Source organism: Salvelinus alpinus, chromosome 29, assembly GCF_045679555.1.
Source record: "Salvelinus alpinus chromosome 29, SLU_Salpinus.1, whole genome shotgun sequence".
NCBI lineage: Eukaryota > Metazoa > Chordata > Actinopteri > Salmoniformes > Salmonidae > Salvelinus > Salvelinus alpinus.
Window position 1 is genome coordinate 36,668,301 of NC_092114.1, and position 22,741 is coordinate 36,691,041.

General features: G+C 41.8%; 1 protein-coding gene across 4 annotated transcripts in view; it reads right to left on the reverse strand.

Annotated features, from left to right (window-relative positions):
• LOC139558638 (mothers against decapentaplegic homolog 4-like) overlaps positions 1-22,741 on the reverse strand; it is a 35,322-nt gene that overhangs the window by 10,189 nt on the left and 2,392 nt on the right. The window contains exons 2-7 of one of the 4 annotated variants that reach the window (XM_071373894.1): positions 19,498-19,738; positions 3,158-3,332; positions 2,553-2,576; positions 1,612-1,854; positions 1,020-1,247; positions 653-775 (exon numbers count right to left, since the gene is read on the reverse strand). In XM_071373894.1, coding sequence (XP_071229995.1) covers positions 653-775; positions 1,020-1,247; positions 1,612-1,854; positions 2,553-2,576; positions 3,158-3,332; positions 19,498-19,734 — 1,030 coding nt within the window. In that variant the 5' untranslated portion in view covers positions 19,735-19,738. The remainder of the gene's footprint in view (positions 1-652; positions 776-1,019; positions 1,248-1,611; positions 1,855-2,552; positions 2,577-3,157; positions 3,333-19,497; positions 19,739-22,741) is intronic. The other 3 variants (XM_071373897.1, XM_071373895.1, XM_071373898.1) reach the window with 3 other exon arrangements.

Here is a 22,741-nt window from a genome sequence, read left to right on the forward strand (position 1 = left end):
ATGAATACGTTAGCTACATGAAGTAGCTATGAGAAAACATTAAATGTTACCAAAGAGTATAGGGTCCCCTAGGAAACACTTAACAACACTTTGGTTCCTACCCTGTCACAATAACTCCTCCCTGGCATTTTCATTCGTTGTCATGTGAAACACTATATTCAAAGTGCCCACTCTTATATTTTAACAATAGAATTTGAATAATCATTCTATTTCAATGATTCCAACAGTTCACCAAAACGTAAGTCAAATCGCAATTTCAACATTTGGTTAAAAATAAGGCCTAGATTGTTTGCTTATATCGTGCAGCCCTATGTGGCAGTGTGGAAATGATCCCAAAATGAGTGCAGGAAATGCAAAAATATATCAATTGTTTTAGGTTGAAGTTGAATTGAACAGTATAAAACAATGAGAACGGAGAAAGACCCATTGAAATTACTTTGAATATATGTGTTGCCACCCTAGTGTCACACACTCCTCAGAAAGCAAATTTAAACTTTTATTATTCAAAAACATAAAATACCGTCCAAAATGTAAAAAATACCAAGATATGATATTTTGGCCATATCACCCAGCCCTAACTTTTCCTAACAATATCCAAAAAAAGCACCTCAGAAGACAGAGACACACTTTGGGCTTGCATACTATAACTTACTGTAACTGCCTAACTTACAGAAGTGGGTTGGATGGTGGAGAGGAGGCTGTTGGTGGCCACGCCCATTTTGTTGTTGGGGTCCTACAGGAGTGTAGGAGGCTGTGCTGCTGCCTGTCCAAGTTGCTGAATTCCGAAAAAATAAATACAAGTTAACAACAGGCACATCAATCTAGCAAATAACCATTTTGCATTTTTACTAATTTTTCGATTTCTTTTTACACTTTTAAATATGACGATTCATCATGCCATTGAAATTAATTGTGTATTGCTCCCTGAGTGTTTGTGTGTGTGTGTGTGTGTGTGTGTGTGTGTGTGTGTGTGTGTGTGTGTGTGTGTGTGTGTGTGTGAACCATATGGCAGTACTAACTGTGGAACGCAGCCTGTGTCTGTGTGTGTTTGGAGCTGTTGTATCCATTCTGACCAGACGGGAGCTGGGGTGGCTGGGGGGTCTGTGGTGGCCCATGTGGCAGCCCGTGTGTTGGGGTGGAGGGGGGCGGCGTGGGGGTTATAGGGGTCATGACCTGACCCTGAGGAGAGGCGATCTGTAGGAGCCCCTCACTGTGACCTCCCTGGAGAGGCAGCATAGAGCCGGACACTAGAGAGGAGAGAGACAGAGACAGAGAGAGAGCGAGAGAGACAGAGAGAGAGACACACAAGAAGAGCTATCAGGTTGTTTTCAATATCAATAGGTAGGCAGAAGTCGATAAACAAATGTCATAAAATGGGATTACGTAGTAACACCCATAGAAACAAAAATATAACCCTTGTGGACATCCTTGGTAACACCTATCTGCCAAACAATCCCCTAAGCTTATTAAAAAATCCCCTTAGGGAGCAGCAAAACAGGAGCGGACATTCAATTTTTCTCTATGTATTGGAACTTATTTTTGTCTAGTTCCCGTTATTATGTTGGATGTGCGTATAACTCCCTCCATTCATTAAACAACTATCGGTTTTACCTGTGGGCGAGAGGGGCATGTTGGGATAGAGGGTGATGGGCGGAGGGGCGCACTGCGGTTCCGGCGGGAGCTGCAGAGGCGGGAGGGGCTGGCCATAGTGGTCGGGAGGCGGTAGCTTGAGCGCCCCTGGGTGGGGGTGGTCCGACGGGGACATGCCTAGTGGCATATCCATCTGGATACAGTCATGAATGTACTCCTCTTTGATCAACCTCCCAGGGGGGCCTAGAGGAGAGAGGGAGAGGGCTACCAACAGCATGGTATAACATTGTCATTAGTTTCATGTTTTATTAGGCGTATGTAGGGGATACACATGGTATACACCGTCCAACGAAATGCTAACTTGCAGGTTCCTTCTCGACAATGCAACTATAATAAGAAATAATTAAAGATAATAATACGAACATGAAGTAAATGGTTCAATAGAATAAACATTTTAGCATAAGAATAAAATTAACCATGTGTGTATAATGAATTAGCCACCTGTATTAACAGGTTTAAAACCTGTATTATAGTATTACCACCTGTGTGTAATGCATTGTGAAAGCATTTATGCAATTATAAAACATTAAGTTCAATGCTTTGTAATGAATGCAAGTCATTTTTGTCTAGGCAACTATAAAGAATTGATTAATGCAGAAACAGTCTGGCGTCCAGGCCAGTGAGGCACGAGCGAACCTCAATAGTACTCTTTTCACACTATTGTGCCAAGCCGAACCGTTGAGTGCTGGCTTGGATATATTTTTTTCACATTGTCCTTCCCAGCAACTATGGTGGATGCTTAACCAGACCAGCACAGTGCAGCTAGGCTCAGTAGTGTGGAAAGGGTGCAGGGATGAAAGGAAAGAGGAATGTTTGGTCATCTGATACCATCAGCAAAGTATAATACTGTTTAACGAACTTACTGCAGGCATGTTAAGTATGTGTTGTGATAGGGCACTCACCTGTATTTTGAAGACTGAGACCAACTTTGAAAGAGAACAAAAGAAAGAGGGGCAAAGAAAGAAAGGAGAGAATAAGAGATAGAGAATGCTTATCATTTGTAGTTAAGTTACATTGTGATGAAGTCAAAATATCATTCACATAAACCATTTTATGTGAGTAAAGTACATGTTGGATAAAAATGTCATGACAGGCCTGACGGAAACAGCAAAAATCAATACTGGTATATCGAAAAAATTTGGGATCTTTTTGTGTCAGTAAAATGTATTATGTGAGAAATGGCAGTGAAAACGCCTTGATATAATAACCATCATATCGAAGTAAACTTGAAGTCACGCGATGATATGTTGGTTGGTCTTCCCACTACGACTCGGGAAAGCTTGCAAGTTTGTTAAGCAACACATGAAATACGTTTTTTTTTATCCACAGAACGTCAATTTGACTGAAACATCTCTGATGGGAAAATGTGCATGTTGTTTTTCTGCTGACTTAAATTTTTGGCATGTTATGACAGAAAACATAGTATTTACATATCAGAAACACCTGCACCATTAGACATTACGCAAAATATGGTGAACTATCCCTTTAAGCTGTTGAGCAGACCTACCAATGCCGGGAGAAACCACTCTCTCATAGTGGTAGGGGTTGACACACACATTGTCATATTTGAGGTCGAAAGCGTATTGGCAGAACTTGACGTGCTTTAGCTCATTCTTGTGCAGGTCTGGCCAGCGCCATAGTCGAGCGTAAATCACATGGGGGAAGCCTTTCCTCCCTGCAACCTGGAGATAAAGAGAAAGAGAGAAAGAAAGAAGGGATGAGAGGGGGGGGGCAAGAGAAAGAGAGGGGGTGAGAGAGAGAGGGTGGGCGAGAAAGTGTTAGAGATACATGGCCCTATTCAATCAAAATTAGTATATGGGTTTTATCTTAAATCTCTTAACTGGGTTAGAATTTTAAGAGGCTGTGCAGTCAAATACGTGATTTCGCTTTTTTTTAATGATATTTCTACACTATGAGGTTGAAATTATGATAATGTCCTTTTTTTATGCCTTGAATTTCAGCCTTTTCAGGTGGGATGAAGTTTTTGCCCACATCATGGCATCACAATCTGATTATTCTGACCAATGACCAGTAATCTTTTATTTGCATATGCATCCTCCTACTTTGAAGTCAGAAGTGGGGTAGGCTCTAGGGCAGGGGTCTCCAACCCTGTTACTGGAGAACTACCCTCCTGTAGGTTTTCGCTCCAACCCCAGTTGTAATTAACCTGATTCAGCTTTTCAACCAGCGAACAAAGTACAAAGTTAACATATGGAATTGTTTTAAGATGGTCATTTAGCAATTTAATTTACAATTTTAGGACACCTCTAAGCATGGGGGGGAAAAATAATATATATATATTACAAACACAGTGCCAGTCAAAAGTTTGTACACACCACACACATTCAAGGGTTTTTCTTTATTTTTTTATTTTTTTCTACATTGTAGAATAATAGTAAAGACATCAAAACTATGAAAGAACATATGGAATCATGTAGTAACCCAAAAAAACACACATATGGAATCATATAGTAACCAAAAAAGTAATAAAAAAATCTAAATATATGTTCGATTTTAGATTCATCAAAGTATCCACCCTTTGCCTTAATGACAGGTTTGCACATTGATGGTATTCTCTCAACCAGCTTTACCTGGAATGCTTTTCCAACAGGAAGGATTTCCCACATATGCTGAACACTTGTTGGTTGCTTTTTTATTTTACCTTTATTAAACCAGGTAGGCAGTTTGAGAACAAATTCTCATTTACAACTGCGACCTGGCTAAGATAAAACAAAGCAGTGCGAGAAAAACAACCCAGAGTTACACATTAACAAACATAGAGTCAATAACACAATAGAAAAATCTATGTACAGTGTGTGCAAATGTAGAAGAGTAGGGAGGTAAGGCAATAAATAGGCCGGAGGCGAAATATTTACAATTTAGCATTAACACTGGAGTGATAGATGTGCAGATGAAGATGTGCAAGTAGAGATACTGGGGTGCAAAAGAGCAAGAGGATAAATAACAATATGGGGATGAGGTAGTTGGGTGTGCTATTTACAGATTGGCTGTGTACAGGTACAGTGAGGGAAAAAAGTATTTGATCCCCTGCTGATTTTGTACGTTTGCCCACTGACAAAGAAATGATCAGTCTATAATTTTAATGGTAGGTTTATTTGAACAGTGAGAGACAGAATAACAACAAAAATATCCAGAAAAACGCATGTAAAAAATGTTATAAATTGATTTGCATTTTAATGAGGGAAATAAGTATTTGACCCCCTCTCAATCAGAAAGATTTCTGGCTCCCAGGTGTCTTTCATACAGGTAACGAGCTGAGATTAGGAGCACACTCTTAAAGGGAGTCAGTTTCTTACCTGTATAAAAGATACCTGTCTACAGAAGCAATCAATCAATCAGATTCCAAACTCTCCACCATGGCCAAGACCAAAGAGCTCTCCAAGGATGTCAGGGACAAGATTGTAGACCTACACAAGGCTGGAATGGGCTACAAGACCATCGCCAAGCAGCTTGGTGAGAAGGTGACAACAGTTTCTGCGATTATTCGCAAATGGAAGAAACACAAAAGAACTGTCAATCTCCCTCAGCCTGGGGCTCCATGCAAGATCTCACCTCGTGGAGTTGCAATGATCATGAGAACGGTGAGGAATCATCCCAGAACTACACAGGAGGATCTTGTCAATGATCTCAAGGCAGCTGGGACCATAGTCATCAAGAAAACAATTGGTAACACACTACGCCGTGAAGGACTGAAATCCTGCAGCGCCCGCAAGGTCCCCCTGCTCAAGAAAGCACATATACATGCCCGTCTGAAGTTTGCCAATGAACATCTGAATGATTCAGAGGACAACTGGGTGAATGTGTTGTGGTCAGATGAGACCAAAATGGAGTTCTTTGGCATCAACTCAACTTGCCGTGTTTGGAGGAGGAGGAATGCTGCCTATGACCCCAAGAACACCATCCCCACTGTCAAACATGGAGGTGGAAACATTATGCTTTGGGGGTGTTTTTCTGCTAAGGGGACAGGACAACTTCACCGCATCAAAGGGACGATGGACGGGGCCATGTACCGTCAAATCTTGGGTGAAAACCTCCTTCCCTCAGCCAGGGTATTGAAAATGGGTCGTGGATGGTTATTCCAGCATGACAATGACCCAAAACACACGGCCAAGGCAACAAAGGAGTGGCTCAAGAAGAAGCACATTAAGGTCCTGGAGTGGCCTAGCCAGTCTCCAGACCTTAATCCCATAGAAAATCTGTGGAGGGAGCTGAAGGTTCGAGTTGCCAAACGTCAACCTCGAAACCTTAATGACTTGAAGAAGATCTGCAAAGAGGAGTGGGACAAAATCCCTCCTGAGATGTGTGCAAACCTGGTGGCCAACTACAAGAAACGTCTGACCTCTGTGATTGCCAACAAGGGTTTTTCCACCAAGTACTAAGTCATGTTTTGCAGAGGCGTCAAATATTTATTTCCCTCATTAAAATGCAAATCAATTCATAACATTTTTGACATGCGTTTTTCTGGATTTTTTTGTTGATATTCTGTCTCTCACTGTTCAAATAAACCTACCATTAAAATTATAGACTGATAATTTCTTTGTCAGTGGGCAAACGTACAAAATCAGCAGGGGATCAAATACTTTTTTCCCTCACTGTACAATGATCGGTAAGCTGCTCTGACAGCTGATGCTTAAAGTTAGAGAGGGAGATATAAGACTCCAGCTTGAGTGATATTTGCAATTTGTTCCAGTCATTGGCAGGAGAGAACTGGAAGGAAAGGCGCCTAAAGGAAGTGTTGGCTTTGGGGATGACCAGTGAAATATACAGTTGAAGTAAGAAGTTTACATACACTTAGGTAGGAGTCATTAAAACTTGTTTTTTCCACCACTCCACACATTTCTTGTTAACAAACTATAGTTTTGGCAAGTCGTTTAGGACATCTACTTTGTGCATGACAAGTCATTTTTCCAACAATTGTTTACAGACAGATTATTTCACTTATAATTCACTGTATCACAATTCCAATGGGTCAGAAGTTTACATACACTAAGTTGACTGTGTCTTTAATTAATAACCTCTTGAAGCTAGGGGGCAGAATTTTTCTGTTTGGAAAAATAACGTTCCCATTGTAAGCTGCCTATTTCTCAGGTCCAGATGCTAGAATATGCATATAATTGACAGAGTAGGATAGAAAACACTCTAAAGTTTCCAAAACTGTCAAAATATTGTCTGTGAGTATAACAGAACTGATTTTGCAGGCGAAAACCTGAGGAAATCCAACCCGGAAGTGACTCTTATTTTGAAAAATCACTGATCCATTGCCTGCCTTTCGTCCATTTAAAGGGATATCAACCAGATTCCTTTTCCTGTGGCTTCCTCAGGGTGTGAACAGTCTTTAGACATAGTTTCAAGCTTTTATTCTGAAAAATGAGCGAGATTTATCAAATCGCGTCAGTGGATGGCCGATGTCCTTCCATTAGTTCATGCGCGCAACACTGGTAGCTAGACATTTTCTTTCTCTCCAGTATTGAATAGTTTACAGTCCGGTTGAAATATTATCGATTGTTGATGTTAAAAACAACCTGAGGATTGATTATTAAAAACGGTTGACATGTTTCTACGAACTTTACGGATACTATTGGAATTTGTCAAGCCTTGATGACCTGCCTAAGGCTGTGGAATACTGAACATAACTCGCCAAACAAATGGAGGTTTTTTGATATAAAAATAATCTTTATCGAACAAAAGGAATATTTATTGTGTAACTGGGAGTCTCGTAAGTGCAAACATCTGAAGATCATCAAAGGTAAGCGACTAATTTTATTGCTTTTCTGACTTTCATGACCAATCTACATTGCTGCTAGGTGTTCTTAATGTTTTGTCTAGTGATCAATAAACTCACAAACGCTTGGATTTTTTTTGCTGTAAAGCATATTTTCAAAATCTGACACGACAGGTGGATTAACTACAAGCTAAGCTGTGTTTCGCTATATTGCACTTGTGATTTCATGAATATAAATATTTTTAGCAATTTATTTTAATTTGGCGCTCTGCAATTAAGTGGTTGTTGATGAAAATGATCCCGCTAAAGGGATCCGTGCGTCAAGAAGTTTTAAACAGCTTGGAAATTTCCAGAAAATTATGTCATGGATTTAGAAGCTTCTGATAGGCTAATTGACATAATTTGAGTCAATTGGAGGTGTAACATACTTTTTGGAGAAATGTCCTCTGGTCTGATGAAACAAAAATAGAACTGTTAGCCATAATGACCATCGTTATGTTCGGAGGAAAAAGGGGGAGGCTTGCAAGCCGAAGAACACCATCCCAGCATTGAAGCACGGGGGTGGCAGCATCATGTTGTGGGGGTGCTTTGCTGCAGGAGGGACTGGGGCACTTCACAAAATATATGGCATCATGAGGATGGACAATTATGTGGATATATTGAAGCAACATCCAGATATCAGTCAGGAAGTTAAAGCTTAGTCGCAAATGGGTCTTCCAAATGGACAATGACCCCAAGCATACTTCCAAAGTTGTGGCAAAATGGCTTAAGGACAACAAACTCAACGTATTAGAGTGGTCATCGCAAAGCCCTGACCTCAATCCCATAGAAAAATTGGGGGAAGAACTGAAAAAGCGTGTGCGAATAAGGAGGCCTACAAACCTGACTCTGAAAACACCAGCTCTGTCAGAAGGAATGGGCCAAAATTCACCCAACTTATTGTGAAAAGCTTGTGGAAGGCTACTCAAAACGTTTGACCCAAGTTAAACAACTTAAAGGCAATGCTACCAAATACTAATTGAGTGTATGTAAACTTCTGACCCAATGGGAATGTGATGAAAGAAACAAAAGCTGAAAAAAATTATTCTCTCTTCTATTATTCTAACATTTCACATTCTTAAAATAAAGTGGTGATCCTAACTGACCTAAAACAGGGAATTTTTACTAGGATTAAATGTCAGGAATTGTGAAAAACTGAGTTTAAATGTATTTGGCTAAGGTGTATGTAAACTTCCGACTTCAACTGTACCTGCTTGAGTGGGTGTTGCTGTGGTGACCAGTGAGCTGAGATAAGGCAGGGCTTTACCTAGCAAAGACTTATAGATGACCTGGAGCCAGTGGGTTTGGCGATGAATATGTAGTGAGGGCCAGCAAACGAGAGCATACAGGTCAGAGTGGTGGGTAGTATATGGGGCTTTGGTGACAAAACGGATGGCACTGTGATAGACTACATCCAGTTTGCTGAGTACAGTGTTGGAGGCTATTTTGTAAATGGCATCGCCGAAGTCAAGGATCGGTAGGATAGTCGGTTTTACGAGGGTATGTTTGGCAGCATGAGTGAAGGAGGCTTTGTTGCGAAATAGGAAGCCGATTCTAGATTTAATTTTGAATTGGAGATGCTTAATGTGAGTCTGGAAGGAGAGTTTACAGTCTAGCCAGACACCTAGGTATTTGTAGTTGTCCCCATATTCTAACCGTCCAAAGTAGTGATGTCGGGCGGGCAGGTGCGGGCAGCAATCGGTTGAAGAGCATACATTTAGTTTTACTTGCATTTAAGAGCAGATGGAGGCCACGGAAGGAGAGTTGTATGGCATTGAAACTTGTTTGGAGGTTTGTTAACACAGTGTCCAAAGAAGGGCCAGATGTATACAGAATGGTGTCGTCTGCGTAGAGGTGGATCAAAGATTCACCAGCAGCAAGAGCGACATCATTGATATATACAGAGAAGAGAGTCGGACCGAGAATTGAACCCTGTGGCACCCCCATAGAGATTGGCAGAGGTCCGAACAACAGACCCTCCGATTTGACACACTGAACTCTGTCTGAGAAGTAGTTGGTGAACCAGGCGAGGCAGTCATTTGAGAAACCAAGGCTATCGAGTCTGCCGATAAGAATGCGGTGATTGACAGAGTCGAAAGCCTTGGCCAGGTCGATGAAGACGGCTGCACAGTACTGTCTTTTATCCATGGCGGTTATGATATCGTTTAGGACCTTGAGCGTGGCTGAGGAGCACCCATGACCAGCTCGGAAACCAGATTTCATAGTGGAGAAGGTACGGTGGGATTCGAAATGGTCGGTGATCTGTTTGTTGACTTGGCTTTCAAAGATTTTAGAAAGCCAGGGCAGGATGGATATAAGTCTATTACAGTTTGGGTCTAGAGTGTCTCCCCTTAGGAAGAGGGGCAGCTTTCCAATATATTATATATATATATATATATATATATAAGATCTCAGATGATACGAAAGAGAGGTTGAACAGGCTGAGGTTGAACAATAGGGGTTGCAACAATTTTGGCGGATAATTTTATTAAGAGATTTTCCTTCACTCTGCGGTCCAACTCATCCCAAACCATCTCAATTGGGTTGAGGTCGGGTGATTGTGGAGGCCAGGTCATCTGATAACATCACTCTCCTTCTTGGTCAAATAGCCCTTACACAGCCTGGAGGGGTGTTGGGTCATTGTCCTGTTGAAAAACAAATGATAGTCCCACTAAGCGCAAACCAGATGGGATGGGGTATTGCAGCAGAACGCTGTGGTAGCCATGCTGGTTAAGTGTGCCTTGAATTATAAATAAATCACAGACTGTGTCACAAGCAAAGCACCCCCTCCTCTATGCTTCATGGTGGGAACCACATATGCGGAGATCATCCGTTCACCTACTCTGCTTCTCACAAAGACACAGCGGTTGGAACCAAAAATCTAAAATCTGGACTCATCAGACCAAAGGACAGATTTCCACCGGTCTAATGTTCATTGCTGATGTTTCTTGGCCCAAACATGTCTCTTCTTATTATTGGTGTCCTTTAGTTGTGGTTTCTTTGCAGCAATTCGACCATGAAGCCCTGATTGACGCAGTCTCCTCTGAACAGTTGATGTTGAGGTGTGTCTGTTACTTGAACTCTGTGAAATATATATTTGAGCCTGGTAACTCTAACTTCTCCTCTGCCGCAGGGGTAACTCTGGGTCTTCCTTTCCTGTGGTGGTCCTCAAGAGAGCCAGTTTCATCACAGTGCTTGATGGTTTTTGCGACTGCACTTGAAGAAACTTTCCAAGTTCTTGAAATTTTCTAGATTGACTGACCTTCATGTCTTAAAGCAATGATGGACTGTCGTTTCTCTTTGCTTATTTGACCTGTTCTTGCCATAATATGGTCTTGGTTTTTACCAAATAGGGCTATCTTCTGTATACCACCCCTGCCTTGTCATAACACAACTGATTGGCTCAAGCGCATTAAGAAAGAAATTCCACAAATTAACTTAACAAGGCACAACTGTTAACCTTTCTAGGACACACATTCCACTAGCGGAACCCCTCGACAACATTCCTCTGAAAAGGCAGCGCGGGAAATTCAAGAATATTTTTTAGAAATATGTAACTTTCACACATTAACAAGTCCAATACAGCAAATGAAAGATAAACATCTTGTTAATCTACCTATCGTGTCCGATTTAAAAAATGCTTTACAGCGAAAACACAACATATGACTATGTTAGATCACCGCCAAGTCCAAAAAACACACAGCCATTTTCCTAGCCAAAGATAGGAGTCACAAAAAGCAGAAATAGAGATAAAATTAATCACTAACCTTTGATGATCTTCATCAGATGACACTCATAGGACATCATGTTACACAATACATGTATGTTTTGTTCGATAATGTGCATATTTATATCCAAAGATCTCGGTTTACATTGGCGCCATGTTCAGAAATGCCTCCAAAATATCCGGAGAAATTGCAGAGAGCCACATCAAATAACAGAAATACCCATCATAAACTTTGATGAAAGATACATGTTTGACATGGAATTAAAGATACACTTGTTCTTAATGCAACCGCTGTGTCAGATTTCAAAAACACTTTACGGAAAAAGCAAACCATGCAATAATCTGAGACGGCGCTCAGATAGAAACAAAATTTCTCCGCCATGTTGGGCTCAACAGAAATACGAAATTACATTATAAATATTCCCTTACCTTTGATGATCTTCATCAGAATGCACTCCCAGGAATCCTAGTTCCCAAATAAATTTGTTGTTTTGGTCGATAATGTCCATTATTTATGTCCAAGTAGCTACTTTTGTTAGCACGTTTAGTACACATATCCAAACGCGCGTGCAAGTCCAGGCGATTGTCGGACGAAAACTTCAAAAAGTTATATTACAGGTCGAATAAACTTGTCAAACTAAGTATAGAATCAATCTTTAGGATGTTGTTATCAAAAATATTCAAGAACGTTCCAACCGGAGAATTCCTTTGTGTCTATAGAAGTAATGGAACGCAAGTCGATATTATGTGGAATGCACATGACCAGGACCTGGCTCTCTGCCAGAACACTGACTCATTCCCCTCTCATCCGGCTCCAAATCACAGTAGACACTTCATTCAAGGTTCTACAGACTGTTGACATCTAGTGGAAGCCGTAGGAAGTGCAAACAGATCCATATCCCACTGGGAATTCAATAGGCGATGAGTTGAAAGTCGACCAACCTCAGATATCCCACTTCCTGGTTGGATTTCTCTCAGGTTTTCGCCTGCCATATGAGTTCTGTTATACTCACAGACATCATTCAAACAGTTTTAGAAATTTCAGAGTGTTTTCTATCCAATAGTAATAATAATATGCATATATTAGCATCTGGGACAGAGTAGGAGGCAATTCACTCTGTGCACGCTATTCATCCAAAGTGAAAATGCTGCCCCCTATCCCTAAAAAGTTAATTGAAATGCATTCCAGGTGACTACCTCATGAAGCTGGTTGGGAGAATGCAAAGAGTGTGCAAAGTTGTCAAGGCAAAGGGTGAACTTTAAAGAACCTCAAATACATATTTGATTTGTTTAACACTTTTTTGGTTACTACATGATTCCATATGTGTTATTTCATAATGTTGATGTCTTCCCTACTATTCTACAATGTAGAAAATAGTACAAATAAAGAAAAACCCTGGAATGAGTAGGTGTGTCCAAACTTTTGACTGGTACTGTAATATGTTTTTATAAAATATTGAATTTGGCCTTTACTACTATAGCCCATAGAAATACAGTGAATAACACATTCATAAAAGGCAAAAAAGACAGTCAAAACAATCATAAGGAATCAGGTTTTGAAGTGTCTGTCCTATATATCTAGGAGATATAAGAACACATACATTTTTGGACACATATTTAACCCCATATTTTTGTTGGGACAAAACTACCTCCATACTTCTATTTGTTTGTATGGGTTACCTTCAGACATATCCCTTATGGGGGTAGTAGAGCAAAACGGAGAACACCATTGTGTTCGTTTTCGTGAGAAGACAGATTTTCGATATGTCTCATGGTCTGACAAACACAGCTGTAGCTCAGCCATCTTCCACTTGGCGGAAGGCCAACATAGGCAGATGAGGCTGTTATCTCTAGCTTAAACTGACGGATTGATGGGAATGTTTTTTATTATGTTACTTAGATTGACGCACCGGTGAAGCAAAGATGGAACCTCATGATAAACTTTCATGAGGTTTCTTTGGAAGAGGAACAGAAAGAGACTTTAACCTCTTTTCATACATGTTTGGGCTAAAGGTCAGGGATCTGATTCGGACTCATGGCCTCGTGAGTCGGACTCATGGTCTCGTGATGAGGTAGCCCTGCCTGTGACTTCAACCAAGGCCCATCTACATTTACATTTACATTTAAGTCATTTAGCAGACGCTCTTATCCAGAGCGACTTACAAATTGGTGCATTCACCTTATGACGTCCAGTGGAACGGCCACTTTACAATAGTGCATCTAACAGTCAAGACGTTCGTTTCCCCTGTGGGAGACCTGGGTTCGGATCCTGTTCGTGACAATGGCACCCAATTGTGGGTCAGTCTCTTGTGAAAGAGGTGGTCTAAGGGGGGTGAATGTAGCAGTCATGAGTCGGACACATGGTCTCGTGATGAGGTTGCCCCTCATTGTCACCCTTGGTCTAATAGTCAAGACATTGGTTTCCCTTGGGATACCTGGGTTCAGATTGTGCCCGTGACACTGGTTTCTCCCATTACAAATCAGGGCACCCTCATAAGTCTTGAAAATATTAACGTATACGGTAAACATACACTACCGTTCAAACGTTTGGGCTCACTTAGAAATGTCCTTGTTTTTGAAAGAAAAGCACATTCTTTGTCCATTAAAATACCATCAAAATGATCAGAAATACAGTGTAGACATTTTTAATGTTGTAAATGACCAATGTAGCTGGAAACGGCTGGTTTTTATGGAAAATCTACATAGGCGTACAGAGGCCAATTATCAAGCAACCATCACTCCTTCAGTTGAAGTCGGAAGTTTACATACACTTAAGTTGGAGTCATTAAAAAAAAAAATCAACCACTCCACACATTTCTTGTTAACAAACTATAGTTTTGGCAAGTCGGTTAGGACATCTACTTTGTGCATGACAAGTCATTTTTTCCAACAATTGTTTTCAGACAGATTATTTCACTGTATCACAATTCCAATGGGTCAGAAGTTTACATACACTAAGTTGACTGTGCCTTTAAACAGCTTGGAAATTTCCAGAAAATGATGTCATGGCTTTAGAAGCTTCTGATAGGCTAATTGACATCATTTGAGTATATTGGAGGTGTACCTGTGGATGTATTTCAAGGCCTACCTTCAAACTCAGTGCCTCTTTGCTTGACATCATGGGAAAATCAAAAGAAATCAGCCAAGACCCCAGATATATGTTTTTTAGACCTCCACAAGTCTGGTTCATCCTTGGGAGCAATTTCCAAACGCCTGAAGGTACCACGTTCATCTGTACAAACAATAGTACGCAAGTATAAACACCATGGGACCACGCTGCAGTCATACCGCTCAGGAAGGAGTGTCACGCCCTGACCTTAGAGATCCTTTTTATGTCTCTATTTTGGTTTGGTCAGGGTTGGGGTTGATTGTATGTTCTATATTTCTTTGTGTTTGGCAGGGTGTGGTTCTCAATCAGAGGCAGCTGTCTATCGTTGTCTCTGATTGAGAACCATACTTAGGTAGCCCTTTTTTCCACCTGTCTTTGTGGGAAGTTAACTTTGTTTGATGGCACTCAGCCTTAAGCTTCACGGTTTGTTTTTGCAGTGTTTATTGTTTAGTTCTGCGTCATTCTTGTCTTTTTCCCAAATTAATGAAAATGTACACTCACCACACTGCACCTTGGTCCTCCTCTTACAACAGCCATGACAAGGAGACGCGTTCTGTCTCCTAGAAATGAATGTACTTTGATGCAAAAAGTGCAAATCAATCCCAGAACAACAGCAAAGGACCTTGTGAAGATGCTGGAGGAAACAGGCATCTAGTGTCCACTGTGAAACGAGTCCTATATCGACATAACCTGAAAGGCCGCTCAGCAAGGAAGAAGCCACTGCTCCAAAATGGCCAAAAAAAGCCAGACAACTGTTTGCAACTGCACATGGGGACAAAGATCGTACATTTGAGAAATGTCCTCTGGTCTGATGAAACAAAAATAGAACTGTTTGGCCATAATGACCATCATTATGTTTGGAGGAAAAAGGGACGCTTGCAAGCCGAAGAACACCATCCCAACCGTGAAGCACGGGGATGGCAGCATCATGTTGTGGGGGTGCTTAGCTGCAGGAGGGACTGGTGCACCTCACAAAATAGATGGCATCATGAGGATGGAAAATTATGTGGATATATTGAAGCAACATCTCAAGACATCAGTCAGGAAGTTAAAGCTTGGTCGCAAATGGGTCTTCCAAATGGACAATGACCCAAAGCATACTTCCAAAGTTGTGGCAAAATGGCTTAAGCACAACAAAATCAAGGTATTGGAGTGGCCATCGCAAAGCCCTGACCTCAATCCTATAGAGAATTTGTGGGCAGAACTGAAAAAGCGTGTGCGAGCAAGGAGGCCTACAAACCTGACTCAAGTTACACCAGCTCTGTCAGGAGGAATGGGCCAAAATTCACCCAACTTATTGTGAGAAGCTTGTGGAAGGCTACCCGAAACGTTTGACCCAAGTTAAACAATTTAAAGGCAATGCTACCAAATACTAATTGAGTATGTAAACTTCTGACCCACTGGGAATGTGCTGAAAGAAATAAAAGCTTAAATAAATCACTCTACTATTATTCTGACATTTCACATTCTTAAAATAAAGTGGTGATACTAACTGACCTAAGACAGGGTATTTTTATGTCAGGAATTAAATGTCAGGAATTGTGAAACTGAGTTTAAATGTATTTGGCTAAGGAGTATGTAAACTTCTGACTTCAACTGTATGTTCCAATGGCACGTTGTGTTAGCTAATCCAAGTTAATAATTTTAAAAGGCTAATTGATCATTAGAAAACCCTTTTGCAATGATGTTAGCACAGCTGAAAACTGTTGTTCTGATTAAAGAAGCAATAAAACTGTCCTTTAGACTAGTTGGGTATCTGAAGCATCAGCATTTGTGGGTTCAATTACAGGCTCAAAATGGCCAGAAACTTTCTTCTGAAACTCATCAGTCTATTCTTGTTCTGAGAAATGAAGGCTATTCCATGCGAGAAATTGCAAAGAAACTGAAGATCTCGTACAACGCTGTGTACTACTCCCTTCACAGAACAGCGCAAACTGTCTCTAACCTGAATAGAAAGAGGAGTGGGAGGCCCCGGTGCACAACTGAGCAAGAGGACAAGTACATTAGAGTGTCTAGTTTGAGAAACCGACACCTCACAAGTCCTCAACTGGCAGCTTCATTAAATAGTACCAGCTAAACACCAGTCTCAACGACAACAGTGAAGACTCCGGGATGCTGGCCTACTAGGCAGAGTTCCTCTGTCCAGTGTCTGTGTTCTTTTGCCCACCTTAATCTTTTCTTTTTATTGGCCAGTCTGAGATATGGCTTTTTCTTTGCAACTCTGCCTAGAAGGCTAGCATCCCGTAGTCGCCTCTTCACTGTTGACGTTGATGCTGGTCTTTTGCGGGTACTATTTAATGAAGCTGCCAGTTGAGGACTTGTGGCGTCTGTTTCTCAAACTAGACACTCTAATGTACTTGTCCTCTTTCTGCGTGACCCTAAACTTTTGAACGGTAATGTATATTACCGGGAGCACTCCCATGGTAGTCTAATTAAGCAATAAGGCCTGGTGGGTGTGGTGTGGTATATGGCCAATATACCACGGCTAAGGGCTGTTCTTATGCACAATGCAAAACGGAGTGCCTGGCCACAGCCCTTAGCCGTGGTATATTGGCCACATACCACAAACCCCCGAGGTGCCTTATTGCTATTATAAACTGGTTACCAACGTAATTAGAGTAGGAAAAACAAATGTTTTGTCATACCCGGTCTGATATACGATGGCTGTCACCCAATCAGCATTCATCGTTCAAACCACCCAGTTTTGATAGAGGACTTTTCAGGCCACCTCCAAGAGTCAATATATAATTTGCAACCTGCACTAAGTCTAATGTAGTATGTAATGATGTCACTTTTGCTCTGCTCCTACATCTACAGGTGTCAATACTGTTCTTTTTAAATTTTATATATATATATCTTTTTTTTTTTCTTCTTACATTTTATCCCATTTTCTCCCCAATTTTCGTGGTATCCAATCGCTAGTAATTACTATCTTGTCTCATCGCTACAACTCCCGTACGGGCTCGGGAGAGACGAAGGTCGAAAGCCATGCGTCCTCCGAAGCACAACCCAACCAAGCCGCACTGCTTCTTAACACAGCGTGCCTCCAACCCGGAAACCAGCCGCACCAATGTGTCGGAGGAAACACCGTGTACCTGGCCCCCTTGGTTAGCGCGCACTGCGCACGGCCCGCCACAGGAGTCGCTGGAGCGCGATGAGACAAGGATATCCCTACCGGCCAAACCCTCCCTAACCCGGACGACGCTATGCCAATTGTGCGTCGCCCCACGGACCTCCCGGTCGCGGCCGGCTGCGACAGAGCCTGGGCGCGAACCCAGAGACTCTGGTGGCGCAGCTAGCACTGCGATGCAGTGCCCTAGACCACTGCTCCACCCGGGAGGCCCGTGTCAATACTGTTCTGACTGTACCTGGAGCATTCTGGAAGCAGGGAGATTAATTATGTGTCAAAATAGGTGTGGGGAGTGAGTTTGTACAGTATTTACTGTGTGTTTGCGTGTGCGCCTGCGTGCGTTCATGCATGCATGTTTGTGTGACAGAAAGAGAGAGAGAAAGCGAGACAGAACAGGAGAGTGGGTGACAGAAAGAGAGGATATGGATCTACATGTGACTGTGAGCAAAGTCCTTAGACATTTGAAGCCTGATCTAGTATACAGCTATGTCTATACAGCGCCCCCTCTCTCTCACTTTCTCCCTCCCCCTCTTGTTGGGGAGAAGGTCACAGAAGGTGAGATATGTCAGCAGTTAGGATTTATTCTGCCAGGGCGTATTGAATTAATTCCCTCTCTCTAGTTCCACCGCGCGCACACATACATACAGTATATATACACACACTCAAAACAAACGGCCTCAGATTAGCCCGGACCCTTTCCTGTGTCTCAGACAAAACAACTCTAACAGCCCCTCCAGCCCTCCGCTCCCTCCCGCTCTTTCTCCCCCTCCCTCTTCAGGGGGATGGGTGGGGGTTCATTGGGAACTCCCTTAAACGTTCTCTCTCTTGACATGCAAAACTTGACTGTTGTACTGGCCACCATAATTCAGGCTTCAACTGTTAAACAAGTTTCAGATTTTAAAAAAATTGCATCACAAATAACCAAACAGCCTCAATCAACATTGGAGATAGGATTCTCCTTAGCAATACTGAGGTGTTAGCTACTATTAGCAAGTATCCCTTTGTTTCACTACTATAGCACTAGCCACATTAGCAAAACCTGGCAGTTAGCTAACACGTTTAGCGTTTACTATAAGCAGTGAGCTCTCCAGCTGTCAGTAACTCTATAGTGTTAGCCTCAGTGAGTACAGTCTGCTGCCTAGTAACTTTGCAGCATTAGCCACCATTGGCAAGGCTTAAGTCACTGAAACCTCATAGCATCCGCATAAATTAGCAACTCCTCATTTGACTATTGCCCTGTAGCATTAGCCAACACTGTTTCCAGGGAAAGTCTATGAAAGAGTTTAGCTTTTAGCTGTATCCAGGCAAAGATTTATACATTCCATGTAGCCTATCGTCGTTAAACATTTTTCATGTCTTTCAGTACAATACCTCCCACATGTGTTTGACAGCAAGTGCTTGACAGAAACCTGGGCCTAACTCTCAAAAGAGAAAACCAGGGCAACAGCTGCAAGGAAAAACATATTTAGAGGTTTCACAGTAGGCTACATATGATGTGGCATGACATACATATATTGTCTATTTATTTCTCAGTTTACTAAAGTGTAGTCAAATAATCGCCTCCTCATATCGCACAGTTGTCAAATTAAATCACACTGCAAGACTACGAGGTTTACGCTATTTTTTGCACTTTTCACAATGCTCTTGCACTATGGAAATGTTGCCCTAAGTCTTCCTCTGTGACACTACATGTGCATTTGAGTCATTTAGTAGACAACTTACATGATCAATCAGGGTTACGTGCATTGCTCAAGGGCACACCGGCATATTTCTCACTTAGTCGGCTCTGGGATTTGAACCAAAGACCTTTCGGTTACTGGCCCAATGCTCTTAACTGTGCTATAGGTGTCCATATACATGAATGAATACACAATATATAATTTATACTATAGACAATGCTTTTGCACTATAAAAATGTCTATAGTATAAATTATATATTGAGTATTCATTAATGTATATGGACACCTACAGATGGGTCATCTATAGCACACAGAGACATGTAAGTAGTGCATGTGTACACCGTACAGACCTATATCACAGAGAAAGACTTGGGCGATATTTTCATTGTGTCCCTCTTTTTTTACTACTGTTTGACCCACTTGCAGGCGACCGTCTAGGGTCCTCTGGATGGTGACACACTTGCTGGGGTGCACTCCGTTGGTGGTGATGGCGGTGATGAGCGAGTCCAGCTCGTCCTTCTTCTCCTTCAGCTTCTTCACCAGGCTCTCGATGGCGCGCTTGGCGAAGCCCTCATTCTCGCCGCCCTGCCGGTGGCACATGAGGCTATGCACGATGCTCAGGCAGGCGTCATTGCTGCTGGGGGCATTCACCGACATGATACTGCAGAGGGAGGGAGGGAGGGATGGAGAGGTCAGTGGTTGGCATAATGATAACCCTCAACATATGTCATAACGCTTGTCATAAAGGTTCAGGTGCATGCAAAACTGACACTGTCTTGACACTTGACATTCAGTTATGTTATGTTATGTTTATGACAACATTGTGATACTGTTATAGCAGACAATTGAAAATAGTGTCCTACATAAGGACTTAATAACCCATTCATAACCCATACATACTCCATTCATGAGCACAGACATGAGTACACACCATTGGCGCACACAGTCACACACACACACAAAAGGGAGTGAAGTTGTGTATCAAGGCTTGTGCTTTTAGTTGTTACGACTTGCTTGTGTGTGTGTGTGTGTCATCATTCTTTACTGGCATTGTTAGTCAGCAGCGGATAACACTCAGTATCAACAAATGAATTTAAGCGTTCCAACTGGCTTCCCTCCATCTCTCCTCTAGAAAGAGTCCCAGGGTTGCATTCAATAAAATGTGCTTCTTCAATGTTGATTCTGATGCAGTGGCTTTGCTTACAAGCTGCTGCCTCTGCACAGGTTGCCATTGCCAACCCTCCCGGCTGGTCTCGACCAGAGAGTCTCCAGCAATTGGCCTTTATCTTGGGGTATAAAGCTATTTTGGGGGATTATAGTAATGTCGTTGACTGAGATGTGAAAAATGTTTAAAGGCTTCCTATGAATACACTTTTCATAATGCATTATAATCACATTTATAATATCTCATGAGCCATGGATAATGCACTCTTATGCACAAAATACATGCTAACAACTATAATCTCCCAGACTGAGCTTGATCCAACTTGGCAACCCTAGCCTCGCCTGGAGGCACCTGCCTGTGAGGGGAATCTACCTGGTACTTTAAAATAGCCTGCCTTTAACCATTCTACAGTTTAATTTGACAAAAGTGGAAAACATGTTTGTGCTACTAGTGCAATGTGAATTGAATTAAATTGAGCCCCCCATACGCACTAATCAACATACCTCCACTACCAGGGTCGAGTTCAGGAGGCACAAAATGAAAGAGAGAAAAAAACAACACTTCAAAACAGTGAAACAGGGTGGTAACTATCTGCACTTATACTTCATATTACGTAAGCCAATTTCTCTACTGTTAGGCCAAAACCCCCAAAATGTCACTATTAGGAAATCCATGGCAAAACTGCAGCCTTGCTCTGTTAGTACGTGCAAGAGCTAAAATAATTCTGCAATGACATAACTATCATAACCTGTTAACATCTACGTGGCTAAGCTGACTGGAAGTGACTCCATGTTCTCCCTCCTCTCATTATCTTAATATCTGTCAGTTTGGAAACATCCTCGCACAACAACATGGCTTCAAGCTGTGGGAGAAAGTCACAGGCTACCAGCGTGTGTGTGTACTCTCAGAAAATTCATTGACACAGCTTCTTCAACATAGAACAGCCATAAAAAGACAAACTCCGTCACCATAACGTGAGTCACATCACAAAACAGCAAGTCCTACTTATATCAAGCGATGTGTGTCTTCGTTAATCAGGATATACTGTATAGGCCAGACCTACTGAGTTGGTGTTGTAGTCTAAAGCTTATCTAGAGCAGGATAGCATTCCTTTGATAGTACTTTTTTCAAAGCAGTCATAGGGAATGGTGCATGTCACCATCAAAAAGCCTGGTGTGTCTGTCCTCTTACACCTTGCCCAAACCGGCTGCGCGCGTGCGCCATCGTGCATAAATGTATTTTGCCCCCCCCACACCAAACACAATCACGACACGCAGGTTGAAATATCAAAACAAACTCTGAACCAATGACATTAATTTGGGGACAGGTCGAAAAGCATTAAACATGTATGGTAATTTAGCTAGTTAGCTTGCCCTTGCTAGCTAACGTCAATTTGTCTTATTTAGCTAGCTTGCTGTTGCTAGCTAATTTGTCCTGGGATATAAACATTGAGTTGTTATTTTACCTGAAATGCACAAGGATTTCTACTCCGACAATTAATCCACACATAAAACGTCCAACCGAATCATTTCTAGTCACCTCTCCTCCTTCCAGGCTTTTTCATAGTTTAAATTATATGGTGATCGCAGCTAAACTTTCATTGTATTACCAAGACTACCGGCAAAACAGTTCGTCTTTCTATCACCCACGTGGGTATAACCAATGAGGAGATGGCACGTGGGTACCTGCTTCTATAAACCAATGAGGAGATGGCACGTGGGTACCTGCTTCTATAAACCAATGAGGAGATGGCACGTGGGTACCTGCTTCTATAAACCAATGAGGAGATGGGAGAGGCAGGACTTGCAGCGCGATCTGCGTCAGAAATAGGAATGAGTTCTATTTTAGCCCTTGGCGTCGCAGACGCTCGTTGGTGCGCGAGCAGTGTGGGTGCAATAATTGAATAACAAGGATTTCTAAATTTATTTTGCAACGCTCGCGCACGTGACGTGTCCGGTCTGGTCAGCATGTTACACTGAACCAATCTGATAAATATCTAGGGGCAGGGGGTTATATTGGACTAAGCCAGTGTTACTGTGAAGTCAATGCTCCAATAGAGATATATGAATATTATGAAAAGAGAGGATTTGGGGGCTCTGTGCAAAGGAGAAAAGACTCAGCTGATGAGAAAGCTACGATGGTATACAGTAGGTCTAACGACTGTCGATCAACCTGTCCTCAGACCGACTATAAACCAAGCTTTAGACAGGCTCTAAATCATAAATCAAAATTCAAGAATTCAGAAGTGAATCCATGCAACAGGTGCCAACAATAAGGGCATTCTGAGAAAAGAATGATAGTCTGGAGTAGAGATGTCATTCTGTGGGTATATGATAGATTTGTACTAAACTAGGGCCTACCTCACAATTAATAGATATATAACTAGCAAATTATCACTTCAACAATTAATGAATGATTGCAATTCTGTTCTGCACACTGTTCCTGTAGGCCTACAGTACTCTCTCAGTGCTTCACCCATTTTGAAGGTAATATTTTATT